The sequence below is a fragment of the Lampetra planeri genome, chromosome 4, assembly GCF_965212315.1.
Source record: "Lampetra planeri chromosome 4, kcLamPlan1.2.h2, whole genome shotgun sequence".
NCBI lineage: Eukaryota > Metazoa > Chordata > Hyperoartia > Petromyzontiformes > Petromyzontidae > Lampetra > Lampetra planeri.
This window is the reverse complement of record NC_136110.1, coordinates 19144285-19169300: the sequence shown is the minus strand read 5'-3', so window position 1 is coordinate 19169300 and position 25016 is coordinate 19144285. Positions and strand designations below refer to the sequence as shown.

Sequence of the window (25016 nt, the reverse complement as noted above, 5' to 3'; positions counted from 1 at the left end):
TACGTTTGTAAAATATCTTGGGTTTTATTTTTCAATGTTTGTTTACGAAGCAACAACAACGAACAAAAAAACACGTCTTTAAGATGAAGTTAAGAGAGGAATGTGCGTGAATGGTGCAGGATTGCCGTGTGCGCGTGAATTATGAACGAGTGCACGCAGTTTGTGATATGCCTGCAGACGTGAGAGCAGGCGTTCGCATCAGCTGCTCTCTGCCTGCGCCAGGCTAGAGCAAAGTCACGGTGGGATTTAACATCATCGTCAGTGATACCTTTTGGAGGCAAAAATAACATGCAGCCTTAAAAAAACGAATAAAGCAAATGCCTGCGGAGATTTTTTGTACAATAAAAATTTAATTTTATAGAGGGATCGACTTTTGATTCGTAGTCACGGCTGAAATCAGTGAAGCGTTTGCTATTTGAACCAGTGGCCAAATCTTTCCACAACTGATATGATATAGCGGAGGCCTTCATCCACTCGTGGATTGAGGAAGGGCTGCACGTTAGTTGGAATGTAGTTGCTGTACGCACACACGCACGGCATTGTTTATTTTGTGAATGTTTTTTTATGTCACATTACAGTGCTCTTGTTTTGCAACTCCTCAGTTGTTTTCGATTCAAAAGCCTGAGCTGGCCACACTTCCTTGCCTACATTCCGTCGGCTTTTAGCGGGGACATCTAGGCAAGAGGGCAGGGTGGAAGCCCTTGGGCCTACCTTAATCCTATAATTATTTAGAAAAATACCCCTACAAATAAACACTGTTTATGTTGATGTAGGTTCTCATGTTAAATATGTGTTTGCTAAATGCCTTGACACCCTTGCAAACGAGATATTCTATCTCAAGGGACGAGGTGAACTATGAATGATAATATAACTGCCAGAGACAAAAGTGCACCATGTAACTGCAAAGCGTTTATATGTAAAAAAAGAATACTTCACACAATCTATACACAGGAATAGAAATGGGGTAGTTACATAAATTAGTATCAGGTCTTTATATACAAAATGTGTATTTACATTGGGGTAGCAGTTACTATTGCGGGAGAAGGGAAAGTTGCAGAGAGAGAGAGAGGAACTCAGATGATAAAGCATCGGAGATGTCAGACTTCTTCTCTAGTTAAGTGCAAACATTAAATCTCAGCCGTGTATAGTGGAATGCGGCTACGGAGAGCTCTATCGTTAGGTCTAAGTACATACCAACTACCGTGTATGGTTACATTGAGTTGGATCAGTCACATAATTATTGATACAAAGCCTATACAACATTTCGTTAAAAAAAAAGGTCGAAAATGTCATCGAGGACGTTGCAAAATTGGTGCAGTAGTCGTGGTGTCACTGTGGTGGTTGTGTAGATGTAGTGGTGGTGTCACTGGTGGTCGTGAAGTTTGGGTAGGTGTCGTGTCACTGTGGTGGTGGTGGTAGTGGTGGTATCACCGGTGGTAGTGGAGGTGGGGTAGGTGTCGTGTCACTCTGGTGGTGGTTGTGTAGATGTCGTGGTGGTATCACCGATGGTAGTGGAGGTGGGGTAGGTGTGAAGTCACTGTAGTGGTTGTGTAGGTGTGGTCGTGGTTGTGTAGGTGTGGTGTCAGAGTGGTGGTTGTGTAGGTGTGGTGGTGGTTGTGTTGGTGTGGTGGTAGTTGTGTAGGTGTGGTGTCACGGTGGTGGTGGTTGTGTAGGTGTGGTCGTGGTTGTGTATGTGTCGTCTCACTGGTGGTGGTTGTGTGGTGGTGTAGGTGTGGTGGTGGTTGTGTAGGTGCACTGGTGGTTGTGTAGTTGTGGTGTCACTTAGTGGTGGTGTAGGTATGGTGTCGTGGTGACAGTGGTGGGTGAGGCAGTTTAGGTGGTGTTGTAATCATGGTGTTAATGCCACTATGGTGTTAACGTGATGCAAGTGGTGTCTGTGAGTTTTTATTGTGGAGTAAATATTGTCTGTAACGTGTGATATTCACTACCATCATTATGATCATCGTCACTATCAACATCGTGGTATCATCACCATAGTCATTTTACCATCGTGTCATTACCATGTTATCATATTCATAATCATTAAGATGGTATTATCGTGGTGTTATCATCATCATCATCATTGTATTATTGTTATAATGACTGTGTAATTTGTCGTCGATCATCACGGTGTAGTGGTGTGTTTCAATGCAATGGCGTGGTGGTGGTCATCAGCATAGTGCCACTGTCAGGTGTCATCGTGATTTTATCATCGCCATCATGAGTAAATACTTGCGTCATCATCATGGTCCCATTTGTCATCTGATTCTTTATCAATGTCACCATGATAATCGTGTGATCATCACTGGCTTAATTGTGTCTTCATCACCATCACCTTTGTCAATCACAATGGTGTCATCATCATCACTAACCACCACGATAACGATGACCACCACCAGCACCACCACCGTGATGACCATCACACCTCGTTACCATCGTTGCCCGCGTCGTCGTCACCGTCGTCGTCGGGGCAGTGTCGGTGGCAGGCGCATGTGCGCACCACCATGACGTCCCTGAGGGCCACGCGGTCGCCCGCGCACCGCATGCGCACTGCGCGTGTCAGCGTGCGGTGCGGGGTGCAGCAGCGGCCATCGGAGCAGCCGCCGCAGTAGCGCGGGCGGTAGCGGCGCAGCGAGGTGCACGCGGCCCCGCCGGGCCCCGCTGGGTCCCGCAGACGCACCGGCGACGGTGCGCGGAACGTGCGAGTGCAGCGCTTGCCCGGCTGTTCGGGGGAAGGGGTGAAAAAAAATCTGAATATTTATTTTGACCGGAGGAGGAATCCGATGGGCTTTTAAGCTCTTTCTTACAGATGTTTAGTAGGGACGGGTCGGAATGTTACAACAACAAACAATACACAAACACAATAGGAGTGCAACGTATATTGGAAAGGTAAGCACATCACTTGAAGAAGTATTCAAATAATAACCCAACAATTTTTTTTATCTTACCAGGTAAAGCCCACTGGGCTATTAAGTTATTTTTCAGAAGCGACTTGGCCACAAATGATAGCTCAACACAGTGGCTTATTATGTATATATTTATAGCAGCAAAATAATGAAAATAATCTAAACGCACGTTGCAGAATGTGGAGGGAAAACCCGGAGGACCCGGAGAAAAAACATCCACGTGACCACGGGGAAATAGACACGAAAACTCCTGACCTCCTCTATACCAGTCAAGGAAGACAACATCACATCACCGTGGCACCCCTGATATAAATGATAAAAGTTCTAATTGTATATACATACCCTTAACTGGCGTCATCTGGCCTAACACCGTTTGAGACGAGGCTCAAAAGAAAGCTGTCTCTGGTTTGGACCAATCAGTTTAAAAGACAATGCATATATTATCAGAGTATGTTTTTTGTTTGCATTTTGACCACAAGTATTGTGTTCTTGGTTCTTTCGGTAAAGTCACATAGAAGGGAAATAATAAAATAATAAAAATAAACAGAATAAAATACAATTCTCATGACGTTTCGGCCACAACGCAAGCAGCCATCCTCAGGTGAAGAACAGGTCTGTCACCTGAGGACGGCTGCTTGCGTTGTGGCCGAAACGTCGTGAGAATTGTATTTTATTATGTTTATTTTTATTATTTTAGTATTTTCCTTCTACGTGACTTAACCGAAAGAACCAAGAATATGAATCCTTGCAGTCACGAAAGCTTTAAATCGAAACAAGTATTGTGGTTAATGCAGCCATGATTTCTTGTAAAAGGTTTCAGTTTGGTATTTTAACAACTTAACACCGGTTTTGTTGCCAGATTAAAGTAGAAAAACTTATTCTCATATTTTGGTACTGGCAAAGGAGGTCCCATGATACCCTTAACAGTTTTTAATGTATACGGTATCTGTTATAAACCATGGCGTTCCATTTGTGCGTTTGTCCGTCAACTAAATTATAAGAGCCTTCCAGAAGGCCTGAATGAAAACGTTATAGAAAGTGCCCCCCCCCGCCCAGATGTGGAGGTAAAAAGTTGATCCAACAGGTTTACAATTGTCGACCTCCCCAATTTGTTTGTATATACCTATACACCCTACATACAATAGTCAGTAGTATCTGCACACATTGTGGGGGTGAAGAGGACATCAATGGGGGCGACGGGCTAGGCGCAAAGCACCGAGAAGCCCTCCACAGGAGCTAGATTAAGACGGCCGTAAGCCGCCGACATTCTAGTCTTTAAAATACGGATGCCACGGTAGAAAGGGCATAGGATCAGTGTTGGGAAACGTGAGAGAGAGAGAGGAAGAGAGACAAAGAGAGAGCAACACCGCAGCACAGCGCTGGAGCAAGCAACAACAACGAGCGCCAGCCACAGCCGGGGCAACTCCAGAGCATCCATGGGGGACTCGGACCCTCCACGCTGTAGAGTTTCTGTGTATTTGTTGTTGTGTATTTGCTGGCTCATAGGCACGTAATGATCGAAACCAGCCACGATTGGATAAACCTCGGTATTCAGGGTCAACAATTTAAATCGTGTGTCGAGTCTTTATTTAGTTTCGAGAGGTGTTGCATGTTAACATCCCAGCCGTGCTGCGCTTTTGAGTCATTTCCAGAGATGGATGAAGGTAAGCGTCCCAACGTGGCGCCTATCGCGTCACAGAGCCTCGTGGCCAATCGGGGACCGACCCTGGAGGAGGATGCCATCGAAATGCTGCTCAGGTCACGAGGTGGCGCTCTTCTGTGCAAGGCAAAGATGACTTGCACCACAAATGTGAATCTCATGTATTTAACAAAGTACGTATGAAAAACTCAAATACAAAACTCTCCGTGCCCCATCAGTGACCAGGCCGAGACCACCGAACTGACCACATGTGAGAGCCTAGTACTGCACGTACTGTGTTAGATCGAATCAGTGCTCTTGGCATGGCACTCACGCTCGACGTGGCCATTTAGAGCCCTCGGCTGGAAAGTCCATCAAACAAAACGTAAAGGGGGGAATTAATTGCAAATCGTTGGGGTTGATGATGATAAGCAGTGCAGGGTACCCGAAGGAAGTTCCCTCCACGCGAGGCAGAATCAGATTCAGCCTCCACTCCCCAACGTTCTCTCGGAACCCGCCGCCAATTTGAGAGGCCGCGATATTTCACGGACTCGCAGCGCCATTTGCTGCACGACCTCGCTCCTCCGTCCTGGCACGCGAGGTCTACCATACCTACCAAATCCTTATCAGTGCCTGCCTTATTACAGACCAATTCAGACATTATTGGTCACCCTGTGCCCCGCATAAAATCTCCTACAAAGTCCCATCACAAGGGAGAAACACAAATAGACATTTTTCTCGTATTGAAACGGCTCTCCGCCGTAGAGACCTGAAAACTAAATTCCCTATACAAGAAGATGGGGAAACCGTATGGTTTAGGTATGGGTCTACAGCAGCGTGGAAGCCGGAGGGGAATGGCTTCATTCACCTCCGCATCAGTGATTCGGCAAATCTCTAACACTCGATTTATTGAACGTCACCCGCCTCGTGGTGCGTGTAGAATCTCTCGTGCCTGGCAGAGTTTGAATGACCCTATGGGACCTTTTTGCCAGTATCAAAGTATGAAAAAATAAGAATAAGTTTTAACCTTTCTCGCAATAAATAGGTGTTAAGCTGTTCAAACACCAAATAGAAACCTTGTGCAAGGAATCAAGTCTGAATTAACCAAACGTACTTGTGGTGAACCTGCAAAAAAACTATATACATATACTGCATACATGAACCAATTATTATATATACATATTTATAGATAAACCAATGAATTAATATGAAATGGTACTGATTAGTAAAGGTGTTCCAAAAGGACTGTACACATATATCGTGTATTTTGTGGAGAAAAAAATAACGTGCACTGTAATTTTTCTGTCTTTGTGAATGATATTTGTTTACATTTATGAAGTTATTTCATTCGTGCACTAAAGGTGTTTTTTTTATTTGTGCTTATGTACCCCAGGTCTCATTTGCAAAGGCACTTTTGTCTTAATGGGCTTCCACCTGGCTATGGGTAAAGTTAATTGGCTGATTGATATACAGTACTGTATATAGAGCTTCCACCTGTCCAGATATAAACCAGAACCACGTCACGATTTTAATAACCATCCCATCTGAGTACCATTGCAGTGGTGGTGTTGATCGTGGGGTGGTTGCCACATCACGGCAGGGTTTCTCACAACTTATTGGTAGACTAGAGTAGGCACGTGAAAAGTAGCAACCGCCATAGCCAGATGAGGTATACTTGATGTGGTGTGCTGGGCGAGGAAATATTTTGTGGGCAGCCGACCCAGACAGACCTGGCTGGCGAGAATCAATCTGAAAGTTGTGGACCATACAGTAACACCAGCTGCCCACGTTGATCGTTCGCTGCCAACATTTAAGATAATTCAACACGAAGAGACTGTTGAAGCCGTGCAAGTGGCTCCACGCGGACAGAGAATCGCTCCTTTTGTGTTTAGTGTGTTCCCCTTCCCTCCCGCATCTCCGATGAGCATGGTTGGCTACGTACGGCGCGAAAGAAGTTCATCATACACACACATGTACCCGCCGCTGATCAACTTGTCGCCACACGGCGGAGGAGGGAGAAGCGCTGCGACGGTGGCTGTCACCTTTCTCGGCGGAGGAACGGGCAGGTCGCAGGGCCGTACGACGCACGCGCGCGACTGCCGCTCCATGCGGCAGCGCGGGTTCTCGGTGGAGACGCGCGTGGAGATGCCCGCCCCGCAGCTCCGCGAGCAGGCGCTCCACTCGCTCGAGTAGCCTATCTCGCACGTGAAAGGGGGCCCGGCTGCAGCCGCTCCCCCGGCTGGTTCCCCATCAGCAGCAGCCTCGGAGCCGGATGATGACGACCCCCCCGGTGGCGCCACCACCACCATCATCGTGTCCTCCTGGCGAAACGCTGGGGTGGGGGGGCGAGACGTTTCACAGGGAGAAGGGAGCAGCTTGAGGATGGCATTCTGCAGATTGTGTAACCGCAGTGAAGACCGGCGTGGAAACTGAAACTAAGATATTTGTATTTACCAGGTGGAGCCCGCTAAGCTATGTAGCTCTTTTTCAGATGCGACCTGGCCGCAAATGATAGTTCAATAAAGTGGCGTATCACGTGGAAAGATTTCGCAGCCAAATACTCCAAATGCACGTTGATTCTAAATGTGGAGAAAAAAACCGAAGGAGGACCCTGAGAAAAATCAACATGACCACGGGGAAAACATGCAAACTCCAAGTACTGTATACTGCAGCCGTCAGGGTCGGAATAGAACCCACGCCCTTCTTCATACCAGGAGAGGGAGATAACATCTTGTCAACCACGGCGTGGAGATGGAGCGACGAAGGCGAGGCAGATGGTGGCGTCATAAGACTGTCAGGGTTTGTGACTGGGTGGAGGAGGCCTCCATCCAGAAGTTGATTGAGCATGGCTGTTCATGTTACTGTGCAGCATCTTGAGACACAAGTGCATGGATATCCTATGCACATTCGACTTATATTAGAGGGGAATTGGTGAACCATGTTCCTGATGGGCTAGAGCAAGATTTCCAAAACTCCTGACCATGCACTCAATCTCACTCTGCCTTTCTATGTTCAGAAATCTTTCCTCTTCGAGTACAAATTAAGATGTTACGTACCACACACGCCTGGTGATTTGTGAATCTGACTCACGTGGAATTGCCAATTATAATGAAGCGATAGATAATAAAAGCAATTCAGAGTGATTCCTTGCACGAATGAGCATTGAGGCATTGGTGCTCATATCTCCCGTTTACAGCCCTGAGCCACTGGTAACAAATTACACATTCCCATGGCGGGGTGTAGTCTATCCATAGAACAACCACTATTGACTTATCCGAAAAGTTTATCTTGATCCATAATCGTGGCGAAACCCAGAGGCTTTTGTCGTACTGGCTGGAGTGCTGCGTGATTACGCAGCATAATCAGCAGAGGGCAGCACAGCAAAGCGGCTGCCGGTGGTTAAACCCGCTGCCGTCACGAACGTATTTGGGGTGACATTTTGACACGCGTGAGTTTGAGCACCAGCTCGCGCGCAGCAGGTGCTGGCTGTATCGTTACATCGCAAGGATCGTGAGAGGTGGCGACGGCTCGGGGCGGCCTCCATCCAGCAGTGGATTGATTGGACGTAGTTAATGATGGTGATACTGAGTTTGAGTGTACTGGTACGCTACCCTATTCGTGTCAGAATCTTTAGACTTCCCCATTTTGTAAATAGGGACTACACATTTATCCCGACCATAGGAATGTGGAATTTCCACCTGTGGCTCAGGCTCGGTTGTGTAGATGAGTTCTGGTGCACCTTGGCCTTTGCCTGGACTCGAATCGCTCAGGTGAGAAACTGCGGTCAGAGTTCATATCTCGGTCGGTGATTGGTTCAGCCCATCATCATCCCACCAGGGTCACTAAAATTTGTAACCACTGTGAATTCAACATAAGTTTGCATTTTAAAACTGTCCCACTCCCTATGAATGTGGAATTTTTACCAAAAATGTAGTGCGCTTTTTATTGAGCGAGGAGGCATACATGGGATGATGGTGTAAGTTGGCAAGCGGCCAGAATGTTAACGCTCAGCTTTCTGATTAGTAGTCGAGTTCTTGCATTTTAATTTTAGCCATTCTCAATCTACTGCTGCACGAGGGCCTCCCCACACCGTGTCACTATATTGGACTTGTTTGACCACACTTCACTCGTTAGTGCGGTTTGATGAAGGGCAAGACTAGACCCGGTTCGGATATCATTCGCCACTTTATGTTGGCAGTGGCCTGGAAACAAACTCGGGTCCATGGGTTCATAGCGCAGTGTGTGAACCATTGCGCCACTGCTGCAGCTCCTTCACCTGCTCGTGTATTCCACATCGCAATAATGTGTCAGGAATTTGACGTTGAGCAGTTCGGCGATTTTTTTTCTCTCCAACGGCTGAGCGTAAACAACCCCGCAATTCACGGTGAAATATCGCACAGGCGGTGTGTGCGTGGCGTTATTTACATGCGCACTGCGCATTGGGGATGGAGGGGGGGCTCATTGGAAAGGTCGTAGTCTAATTGGCTTTAAACACGTACATTGTGATATTTATCCTTCACAACATAAACATCTGCCCTGCGGCTCCTTAATGAGCGACTGGTAAAGGTCGACATCGACGCTTGTGGCCCAGTGGTCAGAGCACTTGCAACTTCGCTGGCTCCAAGCAGAGTCGGTGGCCATATCCCGGCCAGGGCACCAATGTAACGTCTGCTTTGAAGTGACCGTGGTTTCGGTAGGCCGGGTGACTCACGGTGCTCAGGGGGCTCATAATTGCCATGTCAGAGAAGGTGGCTTCAACCATTTTAATCACTTCGGAACAGAGGTGAGGACAGCAGCAGCCAATCCACAGAGGTCATGACACACAACCTATGATACCAGAATAGCGCTGTTACCTTAGAAATACATAATTGGAATGCCTGATAATTTGAAGAAAGTATGGTGGTTAAGGAATTTGATTGGATGCATACAAACATGTGGTAATTATTAATGAACGCATCTGGAAAGTAATACTCTGCCTGTGACTACGAGTGCATGTGGAGGATATTCGCAACTCCATGGTGGGATTTGGATAAGCAACTTAGAAGTACTGCATAGAACGTGACACGAAAGTGGGGAGCCTATGTGGCCGTCTGCCCTGCATATGGCCCCAGGGATAATCGTGACCAGTGATTTGTAAACACAGCTCAAATTGCTTGAAGATGCGACAGTGGCTGGTGTATTTGGAATCTTTGGGGCCGCAGACTATGGGAATCAATGCCCACTGAGAGCGTAAATATGCAATTAAGCGTACAGGTGAGAGGTAATACAATATGTTAATACATGGAGTGGCCCACCGGGCATTTGCCCGGACTGCTGACCTATGGCTAGTCGGCAGCCTGACCGTGAGCGTTGCCTTGTCACCCGTACCGGCCATCGCGTCGTGCCCTCCGAGCACCTCCCTGGTCCGCTTGCCGGCGCCCGCCGCCTCTGGCTGCCCGCACACCCACTCGTGGCAGCACTTTCCCGGCGGGGGCGGCACGCGCCGCGGCTCGGGGCAGCTGGGCGAGGGCAGCATCTCGGAGTGGGGGCAGGTGGGCACGCAGGCCAGGCTGCCGGCACGGCACGAGCAGTACTGCTCGCAGCCCATGTGGAACCTCTCGCCGTCGCGGTACAGCACTCCGCCGAATTCGCACGACCGCGCGGAAGGTGGTGGCGGTGGTTGTGGGGGCCGCGGCGCCACCATGGCAGTGCCAGAGACACGGCGACCTACAACAGCCAGCAGAGGGAGAGAGGTAGGGGAAGGGATGCGCCGATTGTTGCAACGTTAGCAAACCAAACCGTGGACCATAGCAGTCTAACCAATGTGGTCTGTGCTCCTCCAATGGAGGAGGAACGGCGAAATTTCACGAACTCTCTCTCTCTCTACTAAGGCTCTCTCATCGTGGCCAGATGGAAAATGTTAGTCTATGGGCAACATGTTAGTCTATGGGTAATGTAAGCCTATAATTGGCAGTGCTAGTCTGTCAGCAATCTTAGCCTATGGGCAGTGTAAGCTTATAGACAATGTTAGTATATGGGCATTGTAAGCCTATGGGCTATTTTCGTCTATGGGCAATGTAAACCTATGGGCAATGTATGCCGATGGGTAATGTTCGTCTATGGGTAATGTTTGTCTATGGGTAATGTAAGCCTATGCACAATGTTAGTCTTTGGGCAGTGATAGTCTACGGTGCAAAGCTAGTCTATGGGCAATGTAACCCGATGGACAGTGTTAATAATGTGCACGAATAGAACTACAACGTTTCCGCACGCAGGACAGCAGGAGGAAACATTCGTAAAGTTGAGTTTGAGTTACTTGTAGACTGTAATGTAGTTTGTTGGGTTTTTTTAGGGGGGTGGGAGTAGATGGGGGAGTGGTGGGAGCTAAATAAGCAAATATGCAAAGAAGCTTACACTCTGACAATATTTGCAACTTCACCACCCACACCCGCTGCACCGGCCATCAGAATGGAGCGACTCACTGGGCATTTGCCCGGACTGTTGCCCTATGGCTAGACGCGGGCCTGACCGTGAGTGCTTTAGCCTTGTCACCCGTACCGGTCATCGCGATGTGCCCTCCGAGCACCTCCCTGGCCCGAATGCCGGCGCCCGCCTCCTCTGGCTGCCCGCACACCCACTTCTCACAGCACTCCCCAGGCGGGGGCGGCACGCGCCGCGGCTCGGGGCAGCTGGGCGAGGGCAACAGCACGGACTGGGGGCAGGCGGGCACGCAGGCCAGGCTGCCGGCGCGGCACGAGCAGTGCAGCACGCAGCTCACGCGAAATTTCTCGCCGTCGCGGTACAGCACCCCGCCGAATTCGCACGACCGCGCCAGAGGTGGTGACGGTGGCTGTGGCCGCGGCGGCGCCACCAACATGGCAGTGCCTGAGGCACGGCGAACTGGGATGAGCAGGGGAGGGAGGGAGCGTGAGAGCGACGTGTTCACGCAGAGCTCCTGGCCTTATCTCTAAAAACGTTATTTTTTTCACATTTTTTTTTTATTTTCTTTTCATCAACAGTACGTGTTTTGCTTTATACACATTGTGATCATTTGTTTGCTCATTTAGTCAACGTTTTTGTATTTTTCTTTGTTCTTTTCTGGTTTGTTTCACTGTTCAGGGCGTGGCTCTGCGGTGCAATGGTGGCTTTGTTCTCTGCACAATCCCCAGTTTAATTTTATAGTTGATTTCATAATTACACGTTTTTATATATTTTTTTTCGATTTTGAGTTTTTTTTTCCTTCAAACTATTAATTAAGTTTCGTGATATTTTATATTTTGTTTGGTGTGGTTCCACATGAACACATCCGTGCATCCCATTTAAACCCCTTTTATTTAGTACTGTGAGTGTGTTCACGTTATTATAATTTTTTTGGCATGCTCCTTTTTCTACATTTTCTGTTTTCTTCTCTTTTTGTAAGCTACTGAGGACTATCAATTATGTTACCCTCTCGCCAGGGGAGCTTTCTGTGAATAGATTTAACGGTATTAAGAGAAGTTGGTCAAAACAACATAGACCATCTTTATAGAATAATGCTTATTTCTTTATTTTCCTGGCTTTTGAAAACAGATATTTGATTTAGTAGTTGTGTGTGACATATCCCACACACGTGAAAATGTCCACCTGATCAGTAACAACGTATGTGTAGCTACCATGCCTACGCAAGCCAAGTCTCCGGGGCCTGCAAGGTGCCTTCTCGCGAGTGTGGATACACTGCCCGACTTCCACCAATGTCCCGATCAACATCTACGTCGAAGCGCTGGCCGCCGTCGTGCCTGCAGGCTCAATAAAGTACGCCTCCAAGTTGAGCGGAAAGGCGATTTTCTTCATGGGGTCCAAGAAAATGGCAAATACCGCCATGGGGAAGGGGCTGACTGTTGACAATTGGCACCTCACCTTGGAGCCACTGTCATCGCCGTCGGTATGCGTAATCATATTCAACGTCCCCCCCTACATTTCTGATGAAGAAATATGAGACAACCTGGCTAAGTTGGGTACACTGACCTCATATGTACAGCATGTGCCTTTGGGCTGCAAACAATCCCACCTTGAGGCATGTCTTGTCTTTCAGAAGGCAGGTCTACATGCTGGTGCCCAATGGGCAGCTGGGGGAGGGCCCCTTTACGTTAATAAACTGAGGTAGGGCCCATAGGCTGTTTTACTGTAGGGACGTATTAAAATGCAACCTATGCAAAGCAGAGGGGCATGTTAAAAAAACGTCCCGAAGACAGCAAATGCCCAACCCAACAACGAGGGGACTGTGAAAAAGGTTGATAAAGAAAAACACCCAACAGATGACTAAGGAGAAAGCCCTCACCACAGAGCTCACGCGGGATGGCAGTAGACCCCGCTCCAACTGAAGATACATTTTGTAGATGATTCAGCTTCGTTATCTCCAGAGTCAAGTGGGCATGAAGTCGGTCCTTTAAAAGATCTCCCAGAGTTGAAGTTGGACATCGCACCCATGCCTGGGGGATATACGGAGAGCACTGGTGGCAAAGACAGGGTCTTCGCCATTCCCAGATGCTCGTAGAGGTGGGACACGCATAGGGAAAAAACCCCGTGCTGGAACCAAGACAAAATCCAGAATGCGTATTCTGTGGTGAGCTCGAAACAGTGGCACATCAATACATACCCTGCAAAAGCCTAGACTCACTCGATTCATGGCTTGGCTTCACGAACGAAGATCTAGGAAGGACATCCACGTCTTCTGCAGGCACGCTGGTGGCTGACGAGGCCTATACGGGACAAGCAGGTCCTGCCACAACGGCTGCAAGTATAGGTCTGATCTGGGATGGGTGCTGAGGGATCATGGTTCTTCCTCCTCCTCCCTTTGTCTTCCATACGGGCCCTGCGGGTATCTTCGAAGAAGGAGGTGGCCTGGTGGACTGTGTGCCGCCAGGAGTTGCGATCAGCTGCTTGTGTTGCCCACTGGCGGTGATCGATGCAGCAAGCAGTGAGGGACTTCTTCAGGGAGTCTTTGTATCGCTTTCGTGGTGCCCCTATGTCGCGATGGCCAGAGGACACTTCCCCATACAGCACAATCTTAGGTAAGCGGTGGTTCTCCATCCTGGCGATGTGCCCTGCCCAATGAAGCTGTGTCTTGAGGAACATGGCCTCGATGCTGATGACCTTCGCTGACTTGAGGACTTCAGTGTTGGCGACGAAGTCACTCCAGTGAATATTGAAGATTGTGTGGAGGCAGCGCTGATGGAAACGCTCGAGGAGACTCAGGTGACGACGGTACGTGACCCAGGACTCAGCGCCATACAGGAGAGTGGTCAGCACAACTGCTTTGTAGACGTTGACCTTTGAGGCTCTTTTAAGGTTGCTGTTGTTCCAGACACGTTTTTATAGTCTGCCAAATGCACTGTTTGCCTTGGCCAGCCTGTTGTCGACTTCGTTGTCGATCTTGGCGTCAGACGAGATCACGCACCCCAAGTAGATGAACTGGTGGACAGCTTTCAGTTCTGTTTGTTCAATGAAGATGCTTGGTGGATGGTGCTCCTCATGGGGTGCGGACTGATGAAGAACATCAGTCTTCTTCAGGCTGACTTCAAGGCCGAAGATCTGAGCTGTTTTCGCGAAACAGGACGTAATTCGCTGCATAGCTGCCTCTGTGTGAGCAAGGAGGGCGGCATCGTCAGCAAATAGCAGCTCCCTGATCAGTTGCTCCATGGTCTTTGTGTGGGCCTGCAAACGCCTCAGGTTGAACACTCTCCCGTCGAGACGAAAACGGATGTATACGCCATCAGCGTCGTCGAGGTCCTCTGTGGCCTGCTGGAGCATCATGCTGAACAAAATGGTGAAGAGCGTGGGAGCAAGAACACAGCCCTGTTTCACGCCATTTGCAATAGGGAAGGGCTGCGAGAGATTGTTGCTATGTCTGACTTGTCCAAGCTGGTCTTCATGAAGCTGGACGATCATGGTGAGGAACTTCGGTTGGCAGCCTAGCTTTTCCAGGCTTTTCCAAAGTCCCTGCCTGCTCACGGTGTCAAACGCTTTTGTCAGGTCCACAAAGGTGACGTACAGCGCTTTGTTTTGCTCCCGGCACTTTTCCTGAATCTGCCTCAGGACAAACACCATGTCTGTGGTTCACCGGTTGGCTCTAAAGCCACACTGGGTCTCTGGGAGGTGATCTTCAGCTATTGCGGGTACCAGTCTATTCAGCAGTACTCTTGCGAGGATTTTGCCGGCGATGGACAGAAGTGTTATGCCACGATAATTGGAACAGTCTGATTTCTCCCCTTTGTTCTTGTACAGGGTGATGATGACTGCATCTTTGAGATCTTGAGGGAGTTCACCCTGCTCCCAACAGCAGACGAAAAATTCATGGAGTTTGGTGTGCAGTGCTGGGCCTCCGTTCTTCCATACTTCAGGAGGGATGCCATCAACTCCTGCAGCTTTACCACTCTTCAGCTGTTTAATGGCTTCCTCAGTCTCTTGTAATGTTGGTGCCACATCCAGTTCGGTTTTCACTGGTTGTTGTGGGATGCGGTCAATCGCTGGTTCTTGGACTGAGCGGTTAGCATTGAAGAGCGTGTAGAAGTGCTCAAACCAGCGGTTCAGGATTGAGTCCTTTTCGGTGAGCAGTTCTTTCCCGTCTGCACTCCGCAGGGGGCTCAGGATTTGGTACGAGGGGCCATATACCGATTTTAGAGCTTCGTAGAATCCGTCGCCAGTATCAGTGCAAACCTGAGTTTTTACTGCGAGGTTGGTCCACCACTCGTTCTGAATCTCTCGAAGCTTGCGCTGGATGGTGCTGCATTCCAGGCAGAAGGCTGCTTTTTTGTGCGGGCAGGATGGTCGGGCCAGGTGGGCCTGGTGTGCTGATCTCTTCTTTGACAGCAGCTCCTGGACTTCTAAGTTGTTCTCATCGAACCAATCTCTGTTTTTCTTCGTGGAGAATCCGAGGGTATCTTCAGATGTTTGCAGAACAACAGTTTTGATGCGGTCCCACAGCACTTCAGGAATCGGAGGCGAGTCTCCTAGGCAGCTCGGTTCCTCTAGCCTAGATCGTAGGCTTTTCTGGAAAGCTGCTTTGACCGCGGCAGACTGAACGGCTGCAGACTTTGAGCTTCTTCGTCGGGGCGCCACCGTTCCTTGGTCTGGGTTTAAAGTGAAAGCTGAGTTTGCAGCGGACAAGACGGTGGTCTGTGTGACACTCGGCGCTGGGCATTACCCTGGTGTGAAAGACATATTTTAGGTCACGCTGGCGCACAAGGATGTAGTCTATGAGATGCCAATGTTTTGACCGAGGGTGCATCCAGGTTGTTTTCAGACTGTCTTTCTGCTGGAAGATGGTGTTGGTAATGGAAAGCTGCTGTTCCGCACAGAGTTCAAATAACAAGCGTCCATTGTCGTTGCAGCTGCCCACGCCGTGCCTTCCAAGTACGCCTCTCCAGGTTTCCGAGTCTCTGCCCACTCTGGCGTTGAAGTCGCCAAGGATGACAATCTTGTCGTCAGCTGGGATATCCTGCAGAAGGCTGCGTAGGTCGGAGTAAAACTTGTCTTTATCAGCGGGATCTGCCTGGAGAGTTGGAGCGTACACACTGAGCAGCGTTGCGTGTTGTTGGTCACGAAGTGGTAGACGCATTGAGATGATGCGGTCAGAGTGACCAGTTGGCAGGCTTGCAAGCTTGGTAGCGATAGAGTCCCTGATCATGAAGCCGACACCTGAACGGCGTCTCTCTGTCGCTGGTTTACCTGACCAGTAGAGAGTGTAACCTGCGCCATGCTCCCTCAGACTGCCTTCCTCTGAAAAGCGGATTTCGCTGAGGGCGGCGATGTCAACATCCAGCCGAGCGAGTTCGTGTGCAATTAAAGCAGATCGTCGCTCAGGTCGAGTGCTGTCAGCTGAGCCTAGCATGGTTCTGATGTTCCAGCATGCGAGTTTGAGTCCTTTCCCACCTTTTAAGGCGAGTGGGATGCGCCGTCGATTCTTTGATGTAATTCGACCGCATATGAAGATGCCCGTTGACCGCGGTAAGCCAACTAAGGGAAGAGGAGACGAGCTTTGTTTAGGCCACCTTTTCTAGGCCCCTCTCCGTGTGGAGCAAGCAGTGCTGTCCCTAGAAAAGGCTGCTTGGTCGCTCAGGGTGCTGCCGGGTGATGATGTCGTTTCCAGGTCATCATCAGACGACCACTTGCGCCTGAGCCGCCTGCATGCAGGATTGAGACTGCGGCTGCCAGTGTCATCTTACTCCTGCCGAGTTCGCCCCTTTCCCATCGCTACAGGACTTAGTGAGACCGGGGGGGGGGGGGGGGGTAGACGTGAAGATTTCCTTCTTGCCTGCGCAAAGGAGCTTTCAAGTGGAGTGCAGTGTGCACAGAACTGACCCCACCCTTTAAACCCGGGGTTCGTCTGCCATGGCCTAGCAAGCTGGGACGGTGACAGCGAGGTCCTCGGGCCGTAGGTTTTACATCAGAGTTTCCTTCTCCTAGGTAGACGGCCTTCCAAGGCTGAAGAGATCCACCTTCCCTGCTATTTGAAACCATAGCTGGTAGGCCACAGCCGCAGTCCACAGTAACGAAGTGGCGCGCCTTAGTCCCGAACACTTGGCCGTTGGGTCCTAACGAGTCCCTTCCACCCTGGCCGGTGACTCCGTCGTGGGAGTTCATTCGCCCAGTGATGCAGTGTTGACATCACCCCCTCACGTCGTTTAGCCCGCCAGCTGAAGCGGTTTACCGGGGTGTGGCACTAGGAGCCAAACGTGAGAGATTTAGGAGATGGATGAGGACCAGTGTTTCCGTCCACTCAAAAATTGAGTGCAGCTACCAGAAAACAAAGGTACTAGAGCTCCCTACACTCGATAAGCTGCTACGAAATATCCTATTCAAAATTTTATTTTTGGATATAGGGGGAATGAGGGCACCAAAGATATAGAAGGGTTGGTGAACTTCATCATGAACAATGCCAAACTGGCTCTCTATGGGGCCAGAAAATGCGCAATTGAAGGAAGCGGCTTTTCCAGCCACTGTCGCATCTTCAAGGCCCTGGTTTCTGCCAGAATTTGGCTGGAATTTCGGTACACTCAGTTAACGGGGGGTGTCGCATCCGTTTACACAAGTTGGACTACCGAGGGTGCTTTGTGTAATGTTACTAATGCAGGGGATCTGGTAATGGATTTTTGAGGATGCTTTTTCTTGTTTGTGCGCAAAATGGGATTTATGTTACACGGGAAAACCGTGTGATATCTTTGATTAAATAAGGGGCACAAAAGCAAACGAAAACATCGACATGATGAACGAAGCAAATTGCCGAATAACCGAGCATTTTTTTGTTTCTTCTGATTATAAAAAAAGGAGGGAGGGAGGCGCCGATTACTGCAACGTTAGCAATCCAAACAGTGGACCATCGCAGAGAAACCACTGTGGTCTAAGCTCCTTCAACGGAGGAGGAACGGCGAACCTTCACGAACTCTCTCTCTGCTGGAGCACTCTTGTCATGGCCAGCAGACCTCGACATTGGCATCGAGTCTATGGGCAATGTTAGTCGATGGGAAATGTTAGTCTATGGGCAATGCGAGTTGATGGGCAATTTTAGTATATGGGCAATGTTAGTCTTTTGGCAATTTCAGTCTATGGGCAATGTTATTCTATGGGCAATGTAAGCCTCTGTAAAATGTTAGACTATTGGCAATGTTAGTCTATGGGTAATGCTAGTCTATGGAACTGCTAGTTTTGCGGGAATTTAAGCCTATAGCCAATGTTGGACAATGGGCAATGCTCGTCTTTGGGAAATTTTAGTCTATGGGCAATGCTAGTTTAAGGGCAATAAGCCTATGGAAAATGTTAATCTTTGGGCAATGTAAGCCTATGTGCAATGTAAGCCTATTGGAAATGATCGTCACGTGCACGAATTGAACTACAGCGTTTCCGCATGCAGGACAGCAGCGGGCAACATTCGTAAGGTGGAGTTTGAGATACTTGTCGACTGTGTTTTCTTTTTTTGTGGGGGGGGGGGGGTAGATGGGGTAGTGGTGGGAGATGAACAAGCAATGAAGCGTTTGCATGAGGTAATACAATATTTAAATTAAAAAAAGTAATTTTTAAACTCCGATTATATTTGCAATTTCCCCTCAAAGACTCACTCCATAGTCCCTCAGAATTGAGTGGCCCACCAGGCATTTGCCCAGACTGCTGCCCTATGGCTAGACCGTGGCCTGACCCTGACCTTTGCCTTCTCACCCGTACCGGCCATCGTGTCGTGCCGTCCGAGCACCTCCCTGGTCCGATTGCCGGGGCCCGCCGCCTCTGGCTGCCCGCACACCCACTCGTGGCAGCACTTTCCCGGAGGGGGCGGCACGCGCCGCGGCTCGGGGCAGCTGGGCGAGGACCGCATCTCGGACTGGGGGCAGGCGGGCACGCAGGCCAGGCTGCCGGCACGGCACGAGCAGTACTCCTTGCAGTCCACGAGAAACCTCTCACCATCGCGATACAGCACCCCGCGGAATTCGCACGACCCCACAGGCGGTGGTGGCTGTGGCAGCGGCGGTGCCACCACGGCTGTGCCAGAATCATGGCGACCTGGGATGACCAGGGGAGGGAAATAGGGAGGCGCCGATTAATGCAACGTTAGCAACCGTGGATCATTGCAGTTGTAACCACTGTAGTCTGCGATCCTCCTATGGAGGAGAAACGGCGAAACTTGTTACCCTATGGGCAATGTTAGTATATGGGCAATGTTAGTTTAGGGGCAATGCTATTCTACGGGAAACGTGAGCCTATGATGAACAATGTTAGTCTATGGGAAATGTAAGCCTATGGGCAATGTTAGTCTATTGGCGATGTTAGTCTATGGGCAATGTAAGCCTTTGATGGACAAAGTTAGTCTACGGGGAATTTAAGCTGATGGGCGATGTTAACCTATTGGTAAGTTAAGTCTATGGGAATGTTAGTCCATGGGCAATGCAATTCTATGATTGACAATGTTAATCTATGGGCAATGTTAGTCTACGAGTAATGTTAGCCTATGGGCAGTGTAAGCCTATGGGGAATGTTAGTCTATGGGCAGTGTTATTCAATGTGCAATGATATTCCTTGGGCAATTTTAGTCTATGGGCAATGCTCGTCGATAGAAAATATTTGTCTATGGGCAATGTTAGCCGATTTTGGACAATGTTAGTCTATGAGCGATGTAGGCCTATGGGCAATGTTAGTCTATTGGCAATGCATGCCTATGATGGGTAATGTTAGTCAATGGACAATTTAAGCCGATGGGCATTGCTAGGGATTAGAGAATGAAATTAATTTGCAATGTGTATCTATTGTCCCCCCCCCCCCGCCTTCGCACGTGAATGGCTCACAAGTGACGTCATAACATCTATCCCTCTAAGGAACGAAATAGCAGAATTTCTCTACAAATCTGGCTGTTGCGTGCTGATGCTTGTCGTTATTATTGGCGAAACGTCGAACTCAGATTGTAAATGTTGTGGATGTGTTCTCCAACACGACGGTGTGCTGTGCTAGTAACGAATTGGCATGTTCTGTTTACGTGACAAACATTACTAACTGGCCTACGCGTCAAACAAACTTAAGTAGTTGCGTGGGTGGAGGGGTTGGGGGGTAGATGGGGGAGCGGTGGGGGCTAAAGAGCACCCACAATAATGTTTGCTTCGTGCACCCAACCCATGGGCCACCATCACCGCTACATTCCACACCCATTACTTAACGTCTCACTCTCTGTACTTGAATAAAAAAAAAATTTGCTTTTGTTCAGGCGTTCGAGAAAATGAGGAGCGGTGGTGCAGCTGTTAGCGCACTGGGCGGACGCGACCTCGCTCACCTACGCACACGCCCATGCCACCCCTTCTACCGGACTCGTGCCGATGCTGCTGCTGCTGGTGGTGGTGCTGCTGCTGGTGGTGCTGCTGCTGGCGGTAGCGACACACGAGGCCGGCTCGCTGGTCGCACGCGACGCCCTCGCCACACGGTTGCCCGCGCAGCCTCGGGCACACCTCGCAGCAGCCGCACGCGTCGCGCACTGGAGCCGCGCCCCCAGGGCACCGCGAGGGGGCGACGCCCGCGGGGCACCGGCACGGGGAGGGGCAATCCGCCTGCCGCGCCTGCCGCGCCTCCGCCTCCAGAAGCTGCGGCTGAAGCGGTGGTGCACGGGCAGAGCGATGGTGCAGCGGTTAGCGCGCTGCGCTACGAACCTGGCGACCCGGGTTCGATTCGCGCTCACGGCCAACATCAGTGACGCTTATCTGAACTGGTCCTGGGCCTCCCCTAGGTCGACTCAGCCTCAAATGAGGACCTGGTGCGATGTGTAAACATCGCCACTAGGGAGACAAAGGCGGCTGGGCGTGGTGTTGGCCACCCACCCCCTCGTGTGCCGTGCAGGCCTTTATAGGTGCTCGCTAGCAGCACTTGCCCCAACAGTCTGTTAAGGCTACACAGGGGATATTTGTCTTTGCACGGACAGAGCCAATCCATCACTAGCGCTGCATCACGACTAACTCAACACAGCCATCAAGATTTGGAGAATACACCGACTCTAATCACCCAGGAATGTCTGTCCTTAACGCTCGTGACGTCACTCCACGTCGACCAGCCCCCCTCATTAATAATAATTTTAAGGTAACGTCCTCCAAATGGACACCCCCCCCCAATCATAATAATCAGCGGCTGACGTCACTCCACATGGGGGGCCGAGGCGCATCCTCACGCCTCCTCCCCCCTCCTCGGCGTCAACTTACAACCCTCACGTCACGCGATCTCCATAACGCTGTTGAGGCATCAAAGTAAAAAGGATGTCATGATGAACAAGGGATTACAACCTTGCACGCGCATTAAGGCAATGAATATCACGTCGCGCTCTGCTTTTCGCTTGCAAGTTTCAGATTTACTGCAATACACCCCGTCCTTGGCCGGGCAAAAGGCGAGTATAAAATAAGAACACATTTCGCCTGGTTCCCTGGACATTAAACATATATATAGGAAAAAAATATGTTTTCCATATCTCATCAGCCACTCGTCCTTCTATCTGAGGGGTGCATTATTTCCACAGCGTGGGTTCAACAACAAGACCAACTGTGGACCGGTTTCGCCATTCAGGGTCTCATCATCAGCAGAAGAGCCAGCCTCGCTTGAAGCATCACTGGTGAAGCGCCAGATTTACGTCGGCAAGGCCCCCCCCCCCTGTTCGATATGGGTCATACTTAGTTGTACGCTAAACGAGTTACCAGCTGTGGCTTCATGTTTCTCTCGATATCTTGTAGAACGTTGCCGCGCTGCTCTAGAGTCGGAATTATCAGCCGAAGACAGGACCACGGGAATACACGAAACGCATGTCAATACAGTCCTGTATTGTTGCATATTACAAGAACTTGGGAAAATAGACGACGATGACGATCATCGTGATGGGAGGAGAGGGAAGTCCAAAGTGGAGCGGTGCGAGGGAAGAAGCAGGAAGAGAAATGGGGTGACCTGCAGTGTACACTGATGGTTGAGCGGGTGAGTGAATGGGCGAGTTTGCGAGTGAGTGGGTTGGTGAGCGTGTTGTTGTTGTGACCTGCAGTCTGGTGGTGGATGAGCACAGTGGGGATGATACATCGCAGTCAGGGCGTGATCGAACGATCTGACGAGGTTTGCATGACCCGAACCCTCGACTTGCGTGCAGTCTGACAGCGCGGTGAGGAAAACTCGAGGGTGAGACCCCCTCACTCATCGTATCCTCGTCCCTGCCCCGCTCACTGCCCCCGTCTGGCCTGTCCTGCTGAGCCGAGAACATCTGGGCCACGCGCCAAGCAAGATGCGCGATTGAATTCACACCCTCTGCTTACACGAGCATGGCCCTGCCAAGGCGGCGAGCGGAGGGTGGAGGGCAGTAGACGAGTTAACGAGAGTGCACGAGGTGGCGGGGAGGGAGCTGCCACATTCCCCGCATTCCACGCTCGGGTTTATGTTTGTTGGCAACTGAAATTAATTAAGCGGCGGAGGGGGGTTACTGAGCCAGTTTTGCACGGAAATCGACGGCTCGATTCCCCGTTACGGCTGCCGTGCATCGTTGGCACAAGCGGTCGGGTCACGCACAGCTTCGAGCTGGGGATACAGCCCCGCAAGTTATGGGGGGCGCACGCGAGCCACGCATATGAGACTGCCCGCAAGTCGGAACAATAATAATCAACACGAGAGAGAGAGAAAAATAAATCCGAGTCTCCTGGCTCATATGAGCACATGGCGCAGTGCGAATGTTTGCTGGAGGTCTGGAGTCACTGCTGGACATTCAACATTTCCGTGGGAAGGACAATAATTTTAATATGACAACCGCAGATCAACCAGGCTGGATAAATAGCAAGTTTCTATCCGGATATAATTTTGGTTTTCGGATACAAAACCACAATGGATCTCAGTTGGATCCCACCCTCTTAATGGGCATTGCATGAGCAACATTTACAGAACCCGTCGCTAACAACATAGCGACTACTAGTAGTCGTTCATATATTTGATACTGCTATACAGATAGTAACAGTCGAATTCTTTATTGAGCCTTGCGATGCAATTCAGACCCTGCTGAGACACATCACAAGCACACATTGCCTCTTGTGCGTGGGGCCCCGCAGAGCACGACGCACAATACCTTGCAACGCACCAGGACGGGGTTCACGTGAACCACCCACCGCCTTCTCATCCTCTAATCGACGCCTGCTTGCGCGTTCCCGTGCTGCACGGGCGGCAGGGGGGTCACGCGCACGGCGCTCTCCTCGTCAACCGCCCGCGGTCTGTGAACCCGACACGCGCGCGCGCGAGAGACAGGGCTCCTTCACGGGACGGCATTACGCAACGCCGCCCATTAACGACGCCCGGTTTCGTGTTCTTGGTATTCATCGGCGAGCCACCGCTGGTTACGTAATTGCCGCAGTGTTGCGCAACCGCCCATCCGCCGCCCCCGCACAGATGGCTCGGGCCAGAGCAGACACAGGGCGCGATCTGGGCTCTGTGTGTGGCGCCTCGCTGGCGATATTAGATGACGCATTCCTGTGGAGAGAGAGCGGTCGCTCCGTCTTTAAGCACAACACGCGCCCTTGGCTTCCATGCACCTCGTCGTGCGATCTCGCCAGGTGGTAGTGCTCGATTTACCCACCTCTGAGGGATGATGACGATGATGATGGTGTTGATGATACTGTTGATGTAGATCATCAGCATAAGTTTATGACTGTGACGCTGATTATGATTATGATGGTCGTGCTGATGATAGCCATCGCGATGATGGTGATGATAATTGTCCTTAATTATTCCATGAAACCATTCCTATGTCTCAAGACAATTTTTCAAGAGGTTCATGCATTGGCATATTTGACCAAATCCATGATGAATGAGCGTTGTGCTTGATGATGGCAATGATGATGATAGTGATTGTAGTGTTGATGGTGGTGGTGATGATGATAGTGAGCATAGTGGATTAGTAGTGGTGACGTGTAATTGATGTCAATTCCTATTTCCAACAATGATTGCACGATGATTTCAGTCGTGATGAGTCTGATGCTTAGCCGTCCTTGATCGTGCTCTAACCTCGCACACACGACACAAACAACCCTACACACACAGCACACAGAACCCGACACATTGGACTCGTGTCCCTGGCAGCGAGAGGCACCCCATCCACACTCACACTCCCGCAGAGACAAAATCCCTCGTGTAGCCTTCATCAGACTGTTGGGGCGAGTTCTGTTAGCGGGCACCTATGAAAGCTGGCACGGCACACGAGCGGGTGGGTGAACAGTATCACGCCCGGCCGCCTTTGTCTCCGCAGCGGCGATGCGTTATACACCGCACCGGGTACACACACACACGCGCGTGGTCTCACCAGCGGACCATGCAGAGCGAAGAAAGCTGTTGCCAGCACAGTAACCAGATGAATTGACGCCATCGCTCGCTGTGAAGCTGCTGATGATGCTGCTGATGCTGCTGATGATGCTGCTGCTGATGCTGATGATGATGCTGCTGATGATGCTGCTGCTGATGATGATGCTGCTGCTGCTGCGCTTACCACTGCTGCTCTCACTACTACCGGTGCCGCCGCTGCTCTGACACTCGGCGCGGAGGCTTGTTCACCTCACCACAGTACGTCTGACTTCTGAGCCACGCAAACTGCATTCACATCACTCACGGGCGGTGATCGCAACTTGCTCGCACACTGCCCATGCGCGCGTGTGTATATATATAGAAGTCTAAAGTTAACCGCTGCCAAGCTTGTTTAGAGTCGGGGCCGTGTGCCGGGGTGCGGAGTGGATGGGGAGGGGGGGAGTGCGTTGGGCTGTTTTTGGGGCTCGGAACGTCTTAGACGTTTATTCCCCCCCCCACCTACTCAGCCCTCCGGGTCCGAAAGTATTTGACAAGAATTCGGATGTACCCATGCTGCTCCTGTGTATTGACGTGTTGTAGTTAAAGTGACAGAATACATCCAGGCGGGATGGAAATACCGGAGAGGGTGGGGGGGAGCTCGGACTCGCGTTCCCCCTTTCCTGCGAGCTCGGCTAAACAAACCC

At 50.3% G+C, this 25016-nt stretch overlaps 1 protein-coding gene across 2 annotated transcripts; it reads right to left on the bottom strand.

Moving 5' to 3' along the window:
* Nucleotides 1-24708, bottom strand: LOC144717772 (uncharacterized). Of its 2 annotated transcripts, XM_078593406.1 has the most exons (7): nt 24335-24708; nt 20312-20621; nt 18721-19053; nt 11083-11424; nt 9913-10251; nt 6588-6877; nt 1-2722 (listed from the first exon to the last, which is right to left on the bottom strand). In XM_078593406.1, exons 1-7 carry the CDS (start codon nt 24395-24397, stop codon nt 2420-2422), a joined length of 1980 nt encoding a protein of 659 aa, XP_078449532.1. In that variant the 5' UTR covers nt 24398-24708; the 3' UTR covers nt 1-2419. The 2 variants fall into 2 exon arrangements, with proteins under 2 accessions (XP_078449532.1, XP_078449533.1); XM_078593407.1 differs by lacking the exon at nt 11083-11424.
* Between the last annotated feature and the right edge of the window lie 308 nt (nt 24709-25016).